Source organism: Parasteatoda tepidariorum, chromosome 7 (assembly GCF_043381705.1).
Source record: "Parasteatoda tepidariorum isolate YZ-2023 chromosome 7, CAS_Ptep_4.0, whole genome shotgun sequence".
Classification (NCBI taxonomy): Eukaryota; Metazoa; Arthropoda; class Arachnida; order Araneae; family Theridiidae; genus Parasteatoda; species Parasteatoda tepidariorum.
Genome location: NC_092210.1, coordinates 91,676,238 through 91,695,140, shown reverse-complemented (window position 1 = coordinate 91,695,140; position 18,903 = coordinate 91,676,238). Strand labels below are relative to the sequence as shown.

At 29.5% G+C, this 18,903-nt stretch overlaps 1 protein-coding gene across 4 annotated transcripts in view; it reads right to left on the bottom strand.

Annotated features, from left to right (window-relative positions):
* Positions 1–18,903, bottom strand: part of LOC107457054 (ensconsin) — a 71,330-nt gene that overhangs the window by 15,043 nt on the left and 37,384 nt on the right. For all 4 annotated transcript variants that reach the window (XM_071182940.1, XM_016075096.3, XM_071182939.1 and 1 more), the window contains exons 6-10: positions 14,250–14,377; positions 10,303–10,940; positions 5,457–5,637; positions 3,934–4,047; positions 297–523 (exon numbers count right to left, since the gene is read on the bottom strand). In XM_071182940.1, coding sequence (XP_071039041.1) covers positions 297–523; positions 3,934–4,047; positions 5,457–5,637; positions 10,303–10,940; positions 14,250–14,377 — 1,288 coding nt within the window. The remainder of the gene's footprint in view (positions 1–296; positions 524–3,933; positions 4,048–5,456; positions 5,638–10,302; positions 10,941–14,249; positions 14,378–18,903) is intronic.

Sequence of the window (18,903 nt, the reverse complement as noted above, 5' to 3'; positions counted from 1 at the left end):
TTTTAATCTCTAAATATAAAAGTATTTATATATCTTTTCATTTAAGAAAGTATATTTAAAATAAAAATAGATAATAATAAATTAAATTTTATTTTATTTTGTTAAATTAGAACAGAAAAATAATCACAACATTTTATAATCATAAAATATATTTTTAAAATAGATTTTTTTTAAAAAAATCATTGTTTTTCTTAATTTACTTTCAAAAAATCTATTTTAATGGGTAATCCGGCACTGACTTTTCTGCAATATAAATAAAAAGTCATAAGAAATTTAAAGCTTGTTTAGTGTAGTACCTAGTAGTGCAGCTCATATCCTCATGATATCCATTAGAGTGATTATTGGCACTGTCTTCCTCGTAGGTGGTCCTTCTTCCATTCGTCGTTATTGATTCAGTATTATTGAGTAGATCTGGAATGGGATCTTTCTTGCTACTGAGATCACTGCTTTGGGATTCTTTTGGTTTTGAAGTTTCGTTGGATGCCATTTTATTTCTGGTACGAGCCATAATTTGTTCCACCCTCTGTAAAATGTATATACATTCAGAATTCAAATTAGAAATACTTTCGACTAAACCAGGGTGCATAGCCATCTCTTTCCACAAATAATAAGCACATTTTAAGTACTTTTTAAGCACAATATATATTAACAAAATGGAAAATAATTTTCAAAGCTTTTACATGATCACGATAAAATAACTAGTTTCTGACAAAGAACCTTTCTCTTGATTATATCAGCCACTGTAAAAAGATTGAGAGATTTTTCGGTTCGAAAAATGAGGGTGGAAAAAGAAGCCTGAAATTGAGAATATCTAGCAAAATGCAGTAGAGTAACACATGAGAGTGCTAGAATCTCACAGAACTCAGCTCGGTCGTCGTGCGTGAGCAAGAATTGATAAAACATGTAAAATGATTGCCTCTTTCATATGCTATGGGCCGACGATACACCGAAATAGACTGTGGTTGAATAAATTGTGAAAACCACGCTTTTGCATAGTGCATGCCAAAAATCGACATGGTAAAGAAAAAGTATCTTGTTCAAGGGAATATCAAACACTCTTCATAAACAGCCAATAAAAAAAAACAGGGTGGTCACTCAAATCAGGTACCAAATTTCCCTGATTTTTCCAGTAAAAATCTTAAAATTTCCAGGTAAGTGTTTTTTTTTCTGCTAAAGTGTAGTATAGGTACAAAAAAAGTGCCAATATTAGTGTATTAGTCAATATAATAGTGTAGTATTTCATTTACTGAAAATTACTTTAATTTTAATCTTATTGCTACAAATGTTATTTTTTTAATTAAACAGCTTCTTTAAATTTATATTGTCTTCTATTTCTTGTTGGAATAGTCAGATTAATATGTTTTATAACATTTTCCACCTTCTAAAAGTTAGTTAAAAAAATCATTCATTTTAACTATGCAACGTATATTAACAACAATGTAATACATTAACATCAATGTAATATAATAACAACAATACAAATAAAACTCATATTTAAGCAATATTTTCTTAAATTTAATCATTTAAAGGTCATGTAATAAAAAAAACTTTTAAATTCGCTGCTTTTATATACAATAAAAAAAAAATACTATTGAAAAAAAAATCACTGTACATTGAAAGGAAAAAAATAAATTTTTATTACTGTATTATTAGCCTATAACATATTTTTCTGGGCACAAGGAAAATTATAATAATAGGTTTATTTATTGCCTGCATAAAATTAAATAATATTTTTGTAGCAGACAATATTTATCGATATGCTTTTTATTTCTATTTAGTGGCATAGCTAGCAGTGAACAAGAAAGAGCATATGTCCCATTGTAGTATAAAAGATGGGCCAAATTTTTGGAAATTTTTTTTTATATGAATTCCAGAATAAATTTTTATTTCTTTTTAATACCAATTCCAGTTTCATTGACTAATTACAGGCCCAATAAATAGTTTTTATCCCATTTACCTAAAAATTGAATAGGATTGAATAGTTATTGTAGTAGTCTGCTATGCAAGTAAGTTCAATATTTTTTTTTCTTTACTCTAAAAAATAAACAAATAACTACAGAATGTTCTGAATTTTTTTTTTTCTTTAAATACATACATTTTTCAAGCTCTAAGCAAAATGATTGATTTAAAACGTTCTAAATGAAATTAAATTGTTACTAAAAAAATTAAAACTGAGATGCTTACCTCAAATAAATATATTAAATTAAATTTTAAAAAAATAGATTAAAACTTCATTGATTAATTTTAAGTTATAATATAAATAACTTAAATTACAGAACAGTTTCAAAAATTTTATTAGGTTACTGAGTTGAAATATATTATTGTAAATTAACCTTAAGGAATATTTATATTGCTTCTCTTCATATTTTACTTCATTTCATAAAGAAAAGGTGAAATAAGAAATGAAAATAAATAAAAACAAATGTAATGAAAAGAAAAGTAGTGGTGTCTGATTGAGTGGCGTGCAAAAATAATTAATTATTAATTTAAAATAAAAATAATTATATTAACGAAATCTTGCTTTAAACAGAAATTTGTTTTGATTACATTAAATCCTAGTGCTACAGTACAATTAATTATGTATTTTGGTGTTGCACTTAAAACATCAAAAGCGTATCTTGAGAATTTTTTTTTGTAAATTAAAATGAGAAATGTTTCTAAATATTTGTGCAAGATAACCTGTTTTGTTACGGTTTACTTTAATTATTATTATTTCCATTTTCTATTATTAGTGTGATTTTTTTTTAAAAAAAAAACTGTACTTTATTACAGATTCCCTTTTCACGGTTGAAAATTTCAAATGATGTTGCCATTCATTTAACAGCCTATGACTTATTGAAAACTGATATTTATAAGTTAAAAATCATTATTTCTAAATCTTAATTTTTTTTACTTAATATTAAGTTTAAAATTTTGGTCATCTGGTTGACCAACTTGAAACCTGTCCCTTGAACAAATAATGAATTAAGCCCACAGACTAAAAGAAGAGAATTTTGATGCAACAAAAGTATTGCTGAGTTGATAATATTTCAAGTTTGTTACAATAAATTTACGTCTAAATAAAAGTGGATATAACGGATGGTAAAATAATTTAAACTAAGAGAAAAATTCCAGCTTTTCTTTGACATTCCCTGATTTTTCCAAGTTTTTTATCCAAATTTCCCTGGCTTTTCCAGGTTTCTTCCAGTAAAAAAAAAATTCCCTGATAATTCCAGGTTTTCCAGGTGGGTGGCCACCCTGAAAAAAGCACCTTTAAGAGCTTTTAAGAAACGAAAATTGAAAATAAGCACCATTAAGCACTTTTTAAAAACGTTATGCACCATGTGGTACCATGGTTTTAATGACAATAGAAATGTATCATATAAATATCTTAAAAAAGCAGCATTTTGTTTCACTTTGTCAACACAGAAAACTACAAATTTTGTCTTAATTCTGCAATTTGGGTGTCAGCAGCAAAAACTTCTGATAAAATATCCTTGTTCAATTTTGTATTTAATTTTATATATTGAACCTGGTATGTTGCGAAAGATGTAAAAATGAACAAGAGTGAAATTTTGCAAAGAAAATATCTGGGAAGTTTTTACGCAAATTAAAATAAAGTGCCATTTTTTTTTACACATATTTAAAAATAATGAAGAGATTAGAGTATTAGACTGAGTCAAAAAGAAAATACTCTAATTTCTCATACAGTAGAGAACCATTTATCCGGTATCCAGAAAACCCNTGAGTCAAAAAGAAAATACTCTAATTTCTCATATTATCTGAAATATATCGGAATTTTTAAAAACCGTGTGAAAATTAATTTCAATAACTGCCAAAAAAATAAATATATATATATATTTGGAACACAACAAGGGTTTACATTACTGTGGGCATAATTGAGCTCGTCTAAATGTGATTATCTAAATACAGGGATAAAAAATTTTGGATTACTTTTTTTCGTTCAGCTCTTTCTTCTTCTTCCTTTCTAAGTTTTTCTTCAAGCTCAATTCTCTGTTTTTCAGCTTCTTCTCGAGCTTTTCTTTCGAGCTCTTCTCGCTCCGCCTTCTGCAAAAGCATGTTGCAATGCTTTAATATTAAGAAATAACCAAATTAAAGTATAAACAATTCATTCTTGACGGGTGATTAATCTTTCATTTATTATTTCAGCACCTACCTTTCATTAGAAATTTCATCAAAAGAGATTTTTAATTTAACACTACATTTCAAACCTAGCACACATCATATAAAAAAGATTTATCAGATGACATAAACAAGCATAGACAAAAAATTAACACAAAGCAAATCATTCGTGCAATAATTGTCCATAAAAAATAATATTACCCAGAAAAGATAGATTAAATATTAAAGAAAAGTAATTATAAAAAAATAATTATAAGAAATATGATTATAATAAGTCTACGCAGGTGAATACAAGTAAAGGACTCAACCATTACTTAAATATTAATTTCTGATCAATATTAATGTCTAACTTTCTTTTTACTTCATTTTTTAGAAAGGTACCTATTTTGTGAAAATTTAGACATAATTTGTGAAAATAAAAAATTATATTAAAATATCAACACAATATGGTAAAGTAAGACAATATTTTCAAAAATTGTTACTACAAATAAAAAGCATTTATGACTGGTAAATTTCTATACATTTTTCCTCACACATTCAAAAATAATTTTGCTATTGTAAAATTTTGGCCTTAAAATTGTATTCAAATTTAAAAATCCATAAAAATCATCGTTCATAGTTAAATTTCAACTTTAATTTAATAAAAGCATACATTTAACAGTACTAGCACTAAAAGTTATTATGAAAACATTTTTGACTAAGTCATACAAAATAAAATTCGACTGAGAAAAAAAAGTTTCATAGAAAATAATAAAGCTCTGTAAGAATAAATTTACAATAGTGTTTAAGATAATGTTTGAATGCTTAAAATAATGTTTGAATGTCAACTTCCTGTACAGTTTATGGGGGAGAGCCTCGTTGTTCCATTTTAAAAAATGCAGGGGAAAAAAAAAGTTCGATTTGATACAGCGTAAGCTACCGGTTAGGCTTACTACATTGCAATATCTGACCAAACACGCGGTGCCTTTTCGTAAAAGACAGCCGACGGAAAAGCTTTTCTTTTCCATAGATTGCAACGAAAACGGGCCTTGCCTTTTTTAACAGTATTTTGTGAAATTACCATTTTTTCTAAAGTTGAATTTGTGAAGGTACCGCTAAACGGTTGTAAATTTACCATGGGCAGAATGCAGATAATTTGAGTGATGACAGGCAGAAAAGTTTTCCAATATAGTAAACAAAAACCTTCATTTTTTCTGAAGTAATCAGTAGATGGGTACAAATCATAGGAGGGAAAACAGCTTCCAAACAAAGTTTTTTTTTAAAAAAAAAGCTGGTGGGAAATATACTTCCCTAGTCCTTATAAATAATAATAGTAAAAAGGAAGAACAATCTACTTGTCGCATTTCCTCTTCTTTTCGCCTCTGTTCCTCCATTTCTCGTTGTTGTTGTTCTTCAATGGCTTTCCTCAATTTCTCTTCTTCAAATTGTCGATGAATTGCAGCTAAGCGAATTTGTTCTTCTTCGACTCTTTTCTGTTCTGCTTCTTCTAATCTTATGCGTTCTTCTTCTTGCCTCCTTCACAAATAAAGTATAAATTTATGTTATTTCATTGTGTAACAATAACTGAGGTAGAAAAATTTAAAAAAAAAAATTCGTAGCAAACTACATAATTTAACAAGTGTAGTAACTATAATTATTTTTTTGAATAATGTAGTGATTACAAACTACTTTTGAAACAGTTTAAATTTGTCTATTTCTGAGAGATAGATTTTACAGAAGGATTCAATTTATACTCAAATAAAAAAAAAGTGTAAAATCGGAACAAAAAATGGTTTAGAACAGAGGTCGCCAAAGTGGTCTATATAGACCCCCAGGGGTCTATTTAACATAAGCGGGGGTCGAATGGGGGTCGATCCGAACCGGAAGGGTCGATTGTTCGAAGGATTATCAGTATTTTTCAGATATGTGACAATTAGAAATAATAGAAGACTTGGAAATATATACAGGTAATCTTCAAAAATTGAGCGACGATTTTAAACTGCGTTTTGTTGATTTGGAAAACATTTGACATCTCTGATTGGATTATTGTGCCATTTTCTGCTCAATTTGAAAACGTGGACATCAACCTGCAAGATGAGCTTGCTGAATTATTATGGGGATTTGAAGCAAAGACGCTTTTTAAAAATTTAACAATAAGCAAATTTTGGACAAATATAAATATAATGCAAAAATATGTAAGACTTTACGAAATAGCTCAGCCATTTATGATAGCATTTCCAAGTTCCTATATGGTTGAAGCCGGTTTCAGTCACGTAAATTCAATCTTAACTAAGAACAGAAATAAATTAAATGTGGAGTTTCGAGGGGATTTAAGATTAAAATTGACCAATTTTGAACCCAATATAACGAACCTTGCAGAAAAAAAAACACCAGGCACACCCATGTCATTGATTAAGAAGCAATAAATCCGTAGTTACTTTACTTATTATTTCTACTTACTTATAATTACTTATTATTTCATAAATATTAAGGTATTTATATTTCAACATTAATATATTTTTCATAAAACTATTGTTACACTATGTACTATTACTTTAATAAATGTTCAAAATCATAAAATAAATGTACAAACACAGTATCTAATAGAGTTTTATTTTAATTAACAGAAAATTACTTTTATGGGGGTCGATGGAGATTTCGAAAAATTATGTAGGGGTCGATGATCAAAAAAGTTTGGCAACCCCTGGTTTAGAACAATTGGCTTACATTAGAAATTTATAATTATTATTAGAACCATCAATTTATTCTAAACCATTTTTTTGGACATTCAACTTTTTAAGTCTTATTCAAGAAACTCTAGAAAATTAACAAACATATTAACCACACTTTCTTTAAAAAAGATTCAGTTGGTTTATTTATTTACATTATTGAGAGAGAGATTAAAAAAATACAAACTATTCAAATCAAGTGATTTGAATCATACCCTGTTAAAAATATACACTTTTGAAAAAAAAAGTACAAAAACATTCACATTAAAATTGCAATTTAAATTAATTAATTTAATTAAGAAAATCATTGATTTAAGTCAAATATATTTTTATAATTTATAAGTTTAATTTTTGAATATATTCTTCTGCATGTGATTTTTTTAATATCTTATTTTAGTGATATTGAAGGTTTTTATTCCCAGAGAAAAAAATTAGATGGGATAAGGCATATGATTTGTTATTTATTGTTTAAAATAGACAAATAATTAAAAAAGATAAAATAGGCCTTAAAGTAAAGTGAAACTTTTATATTATAACCTTTTTTCAGCAGACTGCAGAATAATTTGCTGTATAATAATAATAAGGATGGAACAGCACCATTTCAAAGCAGAAAAAAAAATGTATTTCGGAACAAATAAATTTGGTTTTAAAAGCAGATCAAATAATTATTATCAGAGCAGTAGAGTGCTTAAAAATTAAATTTTTGAACACATAAATTTATGTCATATTTAACAGAGCTGGAAAGAAAATGCTTTGTTAAACAATGTGACAGAAATCCAAGGAAAAAAAAAAAATTACTTAAATAAACATGATACTGAAAAAAAGTACATATGTTTCAGTAAAAAAAGAACAAATCAATAAAAACATTTAACATCAATTTAATGCAACAACGCTTTATTATAGGTTAAAAAAAATAGCCGAGAATAATTTGAACTTTCATGAATAAAGACATTTTTTTTTTATTACATGTGAAGAATTAGCTAAGCAAATAAAAATAATATTAAAAATAAGTCTCACATTCCAAAAGTAAATGAATCTTATTTGATAGAAAAATATTAATATAAAACAAAGAAGAAAAGTGAGTAGATTTTGTTAATAAAAACATTTATATTTTAAATTTAACAATAACTTAAAACAACTCAACAAAAATATTAATAAAACAAAGCATGTCTATTGGCATTCTCTTCCAACACTATTAATTACGGATATAACGCATTCGGCTGCGATTGTTTGGCCAATAATTCGGCAAAGTATTTTTAGTAAAAATATTTTCTGAAGTAGTTTTTGTTAATTTGAATAGATTAATAAAAGATCAATTAATCTAAAATAGTATTCCTTATTGTACATTAGTAGAAATAGTTTTACTTCTAAGAATGTACCAGGCCAAATATTCAGCAAAGTATGTATGTTATTGACAAAGTTTTTTTTTTAATAAATTAAATTAAGAATAATCAAAAATAGTATTTTTTTATCATACATTATTAGAAATAGTTAATTTCTAATATTCATCCGCTAGCAAATTTATGTTCTAAAAGACTAATAAGAAAGCGAAATATGAAGAATACTTGTTTTGAACTGCTGATTTTTTTTCATCATCAAGTCAATTTGGTTATTTTTTCAACACTTTTTGATATTTTCTGTTTTTATTATAGCACAGCATTTTGACGGAGCATTTCTCTATTCTTTTGTCACATTTTCCTTTACACTAAGACAGATAACGAAGAAACAGTGCTCTTAGAAAAAAAAATTTGTTTTTGTCGATTTTATCATGAGATAGCAGATAAAAGGGTTTCTACTAGACTTTTTTCTTAAAAAAATACAGTATAATTGGGAAACTGAGATGCTAAGCTTTAAAATTTTCTGTCAAAAGATCAATTTTTATTTTATCTGTTTCACTTTAGTACATAATCTTTTACTTTAATGATATTTTAGAGCGTTTTTGATAGACTATATTTTTTCAAAATATTTTCCCGGAAAATATTATTAATAAGCATTAAAGTTTTGTTTTAAGAATTAAGAGAATTTCCTTTTTTTAACGTCAGTTTTTATTCATCTTAAATATTTCTAATGGAAAATTATTATACCTTTCCCTTCAACCAATAATAGTTTTGATTAATTTTAAATAACTTATTTACAGATAAAAATTATATTTATTAATATTTTCTTCAGAAAAAATGAAGCTGTATGGCAATCAAGTATTTGGTATTCAATCGATTTTTGTTGTTGTTGTTGAATATTCTGCGTAATCACTATTACAGGGGTGATTGTGAGCCCAAATCAAAATTTCTGAAACTTTCTTGAGTAAAATCAGTGATGACGCAATTCAAAAAATTTGTCTTTATAAATTTAAATCATTGATATTTTCAAAACATGAAACTCTAATGACTTTTTTGTGTAGCCAAATTCCCAAAAGTTCAGCTTTTTCTTCCATAATTTCTAATTTTTTAAATCAGAAACAGCACTTAATGTAATAGCGACATCTTTTCTCTTTTTTTTTTCCTCTTTTTACCATAATTATATTTTCAAGCAAGTTAATAAAACAATTTTCGAGTTTTTTGTGTAGCCAAATTCCCAAAAAATCAGTTTTTTCATCCATAATTTCCAATTTTTTAAATCAGAAAACAGCACTTAATGCAATAATGACATGCTAATATCATTTCTCTTTTTACCATAATTATATTTTCCTGCCAGTTAATAAAACAATTGTGTAGCCAAATTCCCCAAAATTCAGCCTTTTCTGGTTTACCAGATTATTTATAATAATTATACAGATTATTATACATAACAGGGGTCTGTCTAGGTTTTTCTGAGAGGAACCTATTTTGTGAAAATTTAGACATAATTTGTAAAAAATTAAAAATTATATTTAAAAATCTACACAAAAATATGGATGTATCGTTTCTTAAGGGATACAAAAATAAAATTTTAAGAAAACGTATTTTGTGAAACTACCGTTTCACCTAAAATTGAATTTGTGAAGGTACCGCTAAATGGTAGTAAATTCGGCCTGGACAGACCCCTGTATAAGAATTTTTGTTATTATTTGTAATAACAAAAATTCTGAAATCACAGAAGTTTAAAAGATAATTTGCTCTAGAAATGATGTTTTTTCTTTCATTTTTTGAAAAAACATGCTCATTTTTAAAAAACAGAATAAAAACATTTTATATTTTAATCAAATATGACTATGAGTGGGGATTTTGTTACAGATTCAGATATTTAGAACACTATGAAATTGGGGGGAGAGGGTAAATTCCATTTTAAAAATTAGATTTCTCGACGACCTAAATCCATGACTTTTCATGATTTTTTTTTTTAAAAAATGGTTAAAATCATGACATTTCATGACTTTCCAGTTGCGGGGATACCCTTTTTGTAATTTGAGTACTTTTTAATTGTTATGGCATATTTACTTTGAATTGTTATTGAATACATCGCCTTCTGTGATTTGTACTATGAGTTCTTTACTTACTTTAGTTCTTCTAATCTTATCCGTTCTAATTCTGCCTCTTTTTCAGCCTGCTCTCTGGCTAATCTGCGCTTCTCAGCCAAAGCGATTCGTGCCTCTTCTTCCGAGGTTATCCGCACCTTCGTGTCTTTGCTTGTGCTATTTTCCATTTGAGTTTTATTTTCCATTGTCGACAACGGTGTCTCTCTAGATTTCAAATTCATTTCATTAGAAGTGCTCTGATTTGAAATCTGGGTTTCCTTCTCTACTTGAGAAGAGCTTTGATTTGTAATTTGTGTTTCCTTCTCTATTTGAGAAGAGCTTTGATTTGCAATTTGTGTTTCCTTTGCTGTTTGCAAAGAGCTCTGATTTGTAATTTGTGTTTCCTTTTCTGTTTGGTAAGAGCTTTGATTTATAATTTGTGTTTCCTTTGTCGTTTGAGAGGAAATTTCGACAGAGTCATTTCGGGCCGAAACATGCAATTGGTTTAAGATTTCTGAATCATCTTTTATTGTCTCTTTTATATTAGGGGAAGACACACTCATATCTGATAATGTATTCTTTACTTTTAACTCAACTTCAATGCTTTTTCTGCTTTGAGACACATTCTTACTGAGGTGTTGTTGTGTATCATCCATTTTGGTACCAGATGGCTTCTGAGCCTGCAATGAAAATTTTGTAAATTAATAAACATACAAATAATTTTGAATACAATCGAACTCAGATTTAACAAAAAAATCGAAAATATTTGGCAGATAGAATATTAAGACTATTTTTTAACGAGCCAACTCAGGTTTTAACACCTTAACGATCGGTTAACTTTCAAGAAAACGGTCATAAAAAAGCCTATTTTGCCAAATACACGTATTTGATTAGTGCTGATATCTAGTTTAAAAAAAACTATCTACAATTACCTTAAAAATATCCTGGTATTGCAAGAATATTTCATGACTTAACAAAGTTACTATTTTCTAAAAAAAAAAAGAAAAAAGAAAAAAGAAAAAAAAAACTAAATTTAAAAAAGCATTATAATAATATTCATTGAAATCATAGGCATGACTAAAACTGTCATACTCTGCNTTCATATTTATTGATTTTAAATTTAAAAAACAGAGTAAAGAAAGATTTGAAGCAATAAAATAGCTGAAAAAAATACAAAATGTGCGAAAATGCTTTCCATCTCTTAAATTTGTCCACCAGTGTGTATATTTGCACTTCAAAATTTTCAAAATTTTTAAGTAAAAAAAAAAGATTCATTGCGTTCATAAGCTTTTGTTCGCTGGCCACAAGTTGTCAAACCAATTTATGCTAAAAAACATAGCTCGGAGTACAGAAAAGTCTCCAAATAGTCTCCTTCACCTGAAAATAGTTGCTTTTTTAACCTTTTCAGACAAAAGAAGTTTCCGTAGTCGCCTCGGGCTAAAAATAGTTGCATTTTAGTGGCCTGTGGCAACCCTGCTTCCCAGACAAGCTGGGTGAGCCACTAATGTGCCATGGCAGCTCCCACATATGAGGAAAAAGTATGAGCTCTGGTATCAAAGCATGTGAGAAGCATAAAAAATGAGAAAGGTTTGTTAACTAAAAATAACATAAAAATTTATAATAAAATATAAATGGAAGAGAGAGATGTCATGTAAATACTTCCAAAAATGATTTAAAAAAATATATTTTCATAATAAAGTTACCCGAGTCTGTCTAGTTTTTTGGAGAGGTACCTATTTTGTGAAAATATAGACATAATTTGCGAAAATTAAAAATTATATTAAAAAATCAACACAAAAATAGGGTAAAGTAAGACAATATTTTCAAAAATTGTTACTACAAATAAAAGTCATTTATGACTGGTAAATTTCTATACATTTTTTCTCATATATTCAAAAACAATTTTGCTATCTTAAAATTTTGAACTTTGTATCCAAATTTAAAAATTCATAAAAATCATTGTCCATAGTTAAATTTCAAATTGACTTTAATAAAAACATGCATTTAACAGCACTAAAAGTTATTTACATTATAAAATTTTCTACTTGCTCATTCAGAAAAAAACTTCACCAGGAAAAAAAAAATTTCATCAAAAAAATAAAGATCAGTTAGAATAAATTTACAATAATGTTTGACTTCCTGTAAAGTTGATAGAGGGAGAGCCTTATTGTTTCATTTGAAAAAACTCAGCATAATTCACCCGGGATGAATCGTTTATTTATTATTTTTTTACGGGGATACAAAAACAAAATTTTAAGAGCAGGGATCAGATTGGCCAAAAGGCAAAAAAGCTGAATTTTCAAACTAGTAAATCTCACGTGATTTATAGCAAAACTATCAGCAACATACTCGCATCGAGTTTTGCTGATGTTGTAATGCCTACATATAGCAAGAATCGTCGATAGAAAAACTGCCACATTTATAGTAACTAATTCAAGAAAAAAACCTACTTTTTACAAGAATCGCGATAAAGGATTTTAAAAATGCGTGAATACAAATAGCGATTTAGAATTTTAAAGTCACGTGAATATAAATCCCGATATTAAAATCACATGAATGAAACTCGATATTGGATTTCAAAAATGTGAAAATACAAATAATGATGGGTAATTTTCAGATCACGTAAATACAAACTACGATGCATAATTTCTAAATGGAGTGAAAACGAATCCAAAGCCTGATTTTTAAATACGAAAATAGTTGTTGATATTACAACCGTAAAAACGAACAACGACATTCGATAAACTCGTGTGAATACGAATCGCTACATAGAATTTTAAAAATGCCTCAATACAAATCTCATAAATAAGAATTGCAACGAACGATATTGAAATTGGGTGAATAAAAATCATAACATGCAACTTTTAAATCAGGTAAATACGCAAATACGAGCGATCTAGGAGTTGGGTAAAAATGAGAAAAATCTTATTTTCTGCTCTGAAAAGCTAATAGCTGAAATAAGTAGATATGCGGAAGGGTTGGCAGCTATGTAGTTTGAATTTTCTATATATCTTTCAATATATTATCAGGGTGCGTAGCCAAATCCTTGAATCAAAAATAAGCACTTTTTAAAAACTTTTCAAGCACTTTACAAAAAATTTCAAGCACTCAAAAAATTCATATTCAATCAATGATATTGAAAAACAGAAACTTTTTATAAAGAGTTTTAACGTTAAAAAAAACCCAAAAAGAAACGGACGTAAATCAAAACAATCAGTACTTTCCCACATCACCGAGTGAATTCAACTTCACCCTGAACTCAGAACAAAAGTACCCTTACCCCCTACGTCAAAAAAGTGTTAGAAGTAAAATAAAATAAACAAGAATAAAATTAAATTAAATTAAAAAGAAAAACATTTCATAAGGATCTGATATTCTCTATCCGAATTAGAGCGAATTAGTTTTGGTTTTAAGTGTGCGCGCATGCGTAAGTCATAACGTGGGTACGACATGAAGTCCGCGTGAATGATTACGTAGCAAACACCCCATTTTTCGTGAAATGCGTGGGATCCATCAGATATCACTGAAGAAAAAAAATATTAATTGTGGAAAAAAAGCACTTTTTAAGAACACCAGCTGGAAAAAGCACCTTTAAAAGCTTCTAAAAACGAAATCCCCAAAAAAGCACCTTTAAGTACTTTTTACAAACGCTACGCGCCCTGATTATAATAAAATCGGAAATAGATATAATTATTTTATTTCAACTGCTGAGTTTTCAGTAAAAGAGGAATATATATATATATATATACACACACACTTTTAGAGAATCGGAGCTTCTGATAAAAAGCTGAAATTCGAGAGACAAAAGCGAAAAAGGTGGAAATGTGCTAAAAAGCGGAAAAATCTCATCCTTGTAAGAGGCAGAGAGAGAAGAACTTACTTTTTTAAAAGTATTTTCCTAAAATTGAATTTGTGAAAGTGCCATAAACAGTAGTAAATTTGTCACTGGACAGACGGTTACCAAAATATGAGATGAATGCAAAATTTACCTTTCTTAAATTATCCTTTGTAGGTGGAGGATGTGATTTGGCTCTTGCTAACACAGTTGAGGACTTGGGAGGTGGAATTGGTTTTTTCTTCTTCACTTCTTCCCTATTCACTTTCATATTGCCAGATGCTGTTAACAAAAATAATAATAACATTTTCAGGCTATCTGCTAAATTTTAGATTATTTTCCAATTCATGACTTTCCATGATTAATTCCAAGAATTTTTCATGACTTAACAAAGTGCCTATTTTCTCTGACAAAAACACAACACTAAATTTAAAAAAGCATTATAATAACATTCATTGAAATGGCAGGGATAACCAAAAACTGTTGTACTCTTTTGAAAGAACACCATAATTTTTAAAGAAAACGATAAAAACATTTTATATTTTAAATAAATATGACTGTGGGTGGGGATTTTGTGACACATTCAGAACACCATGAAATATGGAGAGGGGGTACATTCCATTTTAAAAATAAGATTTTTCGGCGACCTGAATCCAAGTCTTTTCATGATTTTTTTTAAAAAAATAGTTAAAATCATGACAAATTTTGTTCAATACTGAAATTCATGACTTTCCAGGTGCGTGGATACCCTGCATTTTGCTAAACTTTTATGATTTAAATTGTTTTGAAAAATACTAAATTGCACGAAAAGAGAATTGGTTTGGATGGCTAATATCTAAATAAATTTATATAAAATGTTTATTGTCATTTTTAAAACACTATTTTCATGTTGATAGACAATAGTAGGAAACGACCACTTTAGTCTTTAAATTACACAAAAAAATGAGCTACAGTAAAACCTAGCTAAAACAATATTTTGGGGAGCCAATAAATATAGTGTTGCACAGGGATATATCCAGGGCCTACATATTTTGGGGACACAATAAAATTTTCCTTTATAATTTTAATGTTATATATGTATTCACATAGTACGCAAAAAATTTATTTGTAGAGTGTTAATTACTGTTCCAATATTAAAAATAATTGAAATAAATTCCGAAAATAAAATCGTAAACATACCTGAAAACCGTTTTTATTTAAAATAATTCGATATTTTTGTTTGTTTATTCATTCTTCTGACTGCCAAGTCAACCAACAAAGTATGCATTGAGTTCAAATTAGGTAAATGATTTTTGTTTGTGAATGGTGCTCCCTCTATGTTTCAGGTGTTAATGTGGTGTCATTTATGACTCAGCTTTTAACATGAAGGAAATAAAATCAGATGTTACATCTGTGACTTCTTAACGAGGCCATTCTAAGAATGGAAGCTCTTGGGATGGTCAGCAGTGAGTCTTTTCATAGAAAAATGGCAAAAGTGATAAAATAAAAATTTTTACGTTATTATGAAAACCAATAATAAATGACGAAAATAAGGTTGAAATTTGGAAGAAATCGTATTACAGAGGTTTATTGAGAGAGGAATAACATTAATACATATGAAATTTCGTTGGGACCACGAAACATTATAGCAATAGAGGGAGTTATTGTTGTATCGGACATTGTAGTAGTGAGAGTTCACTGTATTTTAATTCATTTTAGTCCACTTTTATGATTTAAATTGTTTTAAAAAATACAAAATTGCATAAAAGAAGACTCGGCCTGGATGGCTAATGTCTTTAAACCACTATTTTTAGGTTGATAGAAAATAGTAGGAAGCGACCCATTTAGTTTTTAAATTACACGGAAGAATAAACTACAGTCTAGCGAAACTTCGAGGGACCGAAATTTCGGTTCCGGACTATAACCGGGAGTTCCCTCTATCCGTACTGCAAACAATTTTAACTCATTTTTCCATCCCTTTTATGACACATTATTTAAATAAATGACCGATAAATAGAAATACAAAAATGATTCAAAGACAATATATTGAAACATAAAATGTGTTCATTTTTATTTTTTATGACTCTTTGTCTTGCTTACAAATAATTTAGGGGAGGGGGGCTTTATTTATGTATGGGAAACTGTGATAGAAGAAGCAAACAACAAAATATGCTTATGGGTACATTCTACTCAATAGATGGTTTTAAAAATCGGTATATGTATTTTATACAGAAATTTCAAAATTACCAAAAAATGAAGAAAAAAATAAGTTGAAGACAGAAAAAAGTTTATAATATCCAAATTTCTTATCTTCTTTTGGTTCACTGTATCCACAAAAAATATTTTCAGTGCATAGCAAGACACGGGAGCGAACATTTCGTTCACTATAAACCATGTTCACTATATTTAGTTTTTGAGTTACACAAGGGCAGAACACTGAAATTACAAATTTGAGCTGCTATTCACGTAAAGTTTTTTTTTTTTATACAAAAATAACCTTTCACCTAAAAAATAGAGAGATTAGTAAAACTTGGGTTGAGACACAAAAATCAGGGGATTCCTTAAAAAGCAGAAATAGTTTGCAACGATAGAAAATCTGAGCATTAAGCAGTTCAGAAGAGTAACAAACAGTACTTAATCAAAGTAAACCAGTTCATCTACAGGGTTGCCACTCAAAACTGGAAGAAAAAAAATTCCCTGTACGTACTATACTCAAAAAGAAAGCGGGTGGGTGACCACTTGGATCAGTCTGCGTAGGGACCGAGGGAGCGCGGTATGGGTCCTTGTTAAACTGTTCTACCGTAAAGTGCTCGACTTCGCGTGCAGGTCGTCGGGCTACCGAAGTAGGAGTGCCATCCCCTCTGCAGAGGGGATGGCACTCCTACTTCCTTTCCAAAATTGTGATGACATGTCTTCGGATCATCCTCAGGGATGTTTCCCAGACCGTCGCCAATAGCCCATTGTGCAGCTCTAGTGCGACGTAAATTAACAACAACAAAACTCCCTGAATTTTCCAGGTTTTCCCTGTGGAGTGGAAACCCAGATATAGAATAAATTTCAAAAATATGGGCTTTTTAGTAGTTCAAAATAAAAATAAAGCCAACATTTTATTTAAAGAAAATCAGAACATTTATTGATACAACACACAAACTAGATCAATTTAAAGAAGAGTTTAAAAAAAATAGTGTGATCAAATTTTTTTGAAAATTTCATTTAGTATGGCATATTTGTTTAACTGTTCTTTCAAAAAATATGGGCTTCCCTCTATCCCTTCAAATAGGGGGGGGGGGGAATGCCTGCCGCCTCCACGTGGTGCCCCCTGGATATCCCTCACTGGGTAACTAAATGGCAGACAAACAAACATGATGAGCACAAGTAAAGCTTATGATACGGCATCATCCGCCGCGCCGGTAAACAAGGGATGCGTTCAGGAATTAGGCAGAGGTTCCTGTTCGAAGAATTCTTTACAATCTCCAGTAGCACATGGTAAGACCTCGGGTGAATCCAGTGCTAATACCACTGCTTTGCAGCTTACTTTGAAAACCAGTGAGGCGTCCGAAGGTGCAGGCCCTTCCTCTGTAGGAGTCTCAGGTCCCCAAAGGCACTCGGGGGACAGTGTGTGTGGCGCCACTGGATTGTCCAAAAGCCGGAAGAAAAAGCTAAGGAAATTGAGGGCCACTGAAGCGAGAAGCGGAGCTAAGAGACCTAGGTCTTCTGATGCAACGCCTTCACCCAATGTGCCAACCCATACAGGAAAGAAGCCCAGGGAGGATGTTGTTCCTGGGAGGAAAGCCCAATCCAGGAAAGTGGTTCCTCCTAATGGGGATAGTGGAACTTGAGAGGGGGATCCAACTGGGAGCCTCCAATCTGGAGTTTCTTTTGCATGCGCTGCAAAGTCTATCAAGATTGCCATCGTTTGGAAGGACTTTCCTTCGGACAGGCTTTCTCTTAAAGACTCTGATGAAATACTAGAAGAGAACCTAGCGCAGACTGACGCCATCCCTGGTGGTGAAAGGATGCCTGAGATCTAAAGTAACAACCATCTCAGAGGAGCGTTGGTACTGGAGTGTAATGAGTACACTGTAGAGTGGATTAAAGGCTACTTTAATAACAGATCCTTTAATTTACAGATCCTGCAGAATTATATTCTTAAGATACTTTTTTTGCTCATTTGAAAGAAAAATACCCCTGATTTTTCTGCTCTCATTTCCGAATAAAAAAATTTTTGCCAATGAATGGCTTGCTTCAGCTAGAATTTTAAATTGATAAAATAAAAAAATTATTCTGAAATCACAGAAGTTTAAAAGATGATTTCCTCCAGAAAGGTTTTTCTATCATTTTTTTGAAAGAACACCATAACTTTTAAAGAACATGATAAAAAAATTTTATATTGTAAAAAAATATGACTGTAAGTGGGAATTTTGTTATAAATTCAGATATTCGGAACACCAAAAAAATGGAGGGGGTACATTCCATTTTAAAAATAAAATATTTCGGTGCGCAGATACCCTGCATTTATCTCCGTTCTTTGCAGAGATAAGGCAAGGTGACAGGAGAGAGACTGATTCTTTAGTAGTGAAATAGCTTAATAATATTTCCAGTTATGGATTAAGCCAAAATTTTGTATGCTTTAAAAATGGTGAAAAGTTGATTTTTTTTTCTTCCTGCAATTTAAAACAGAATTTTTTTTCTTTTTCCAAATTTAGATTAGGTAGTGTTTGGTTTCAAGAGATAGAAAATAACGTTTCAGATCAAAAGCAGCTATATCGTCTGGTTACAGGAGTGTCCGCTTTGAGGAGAATGTACATAACGGTTTATTCATAGAATAA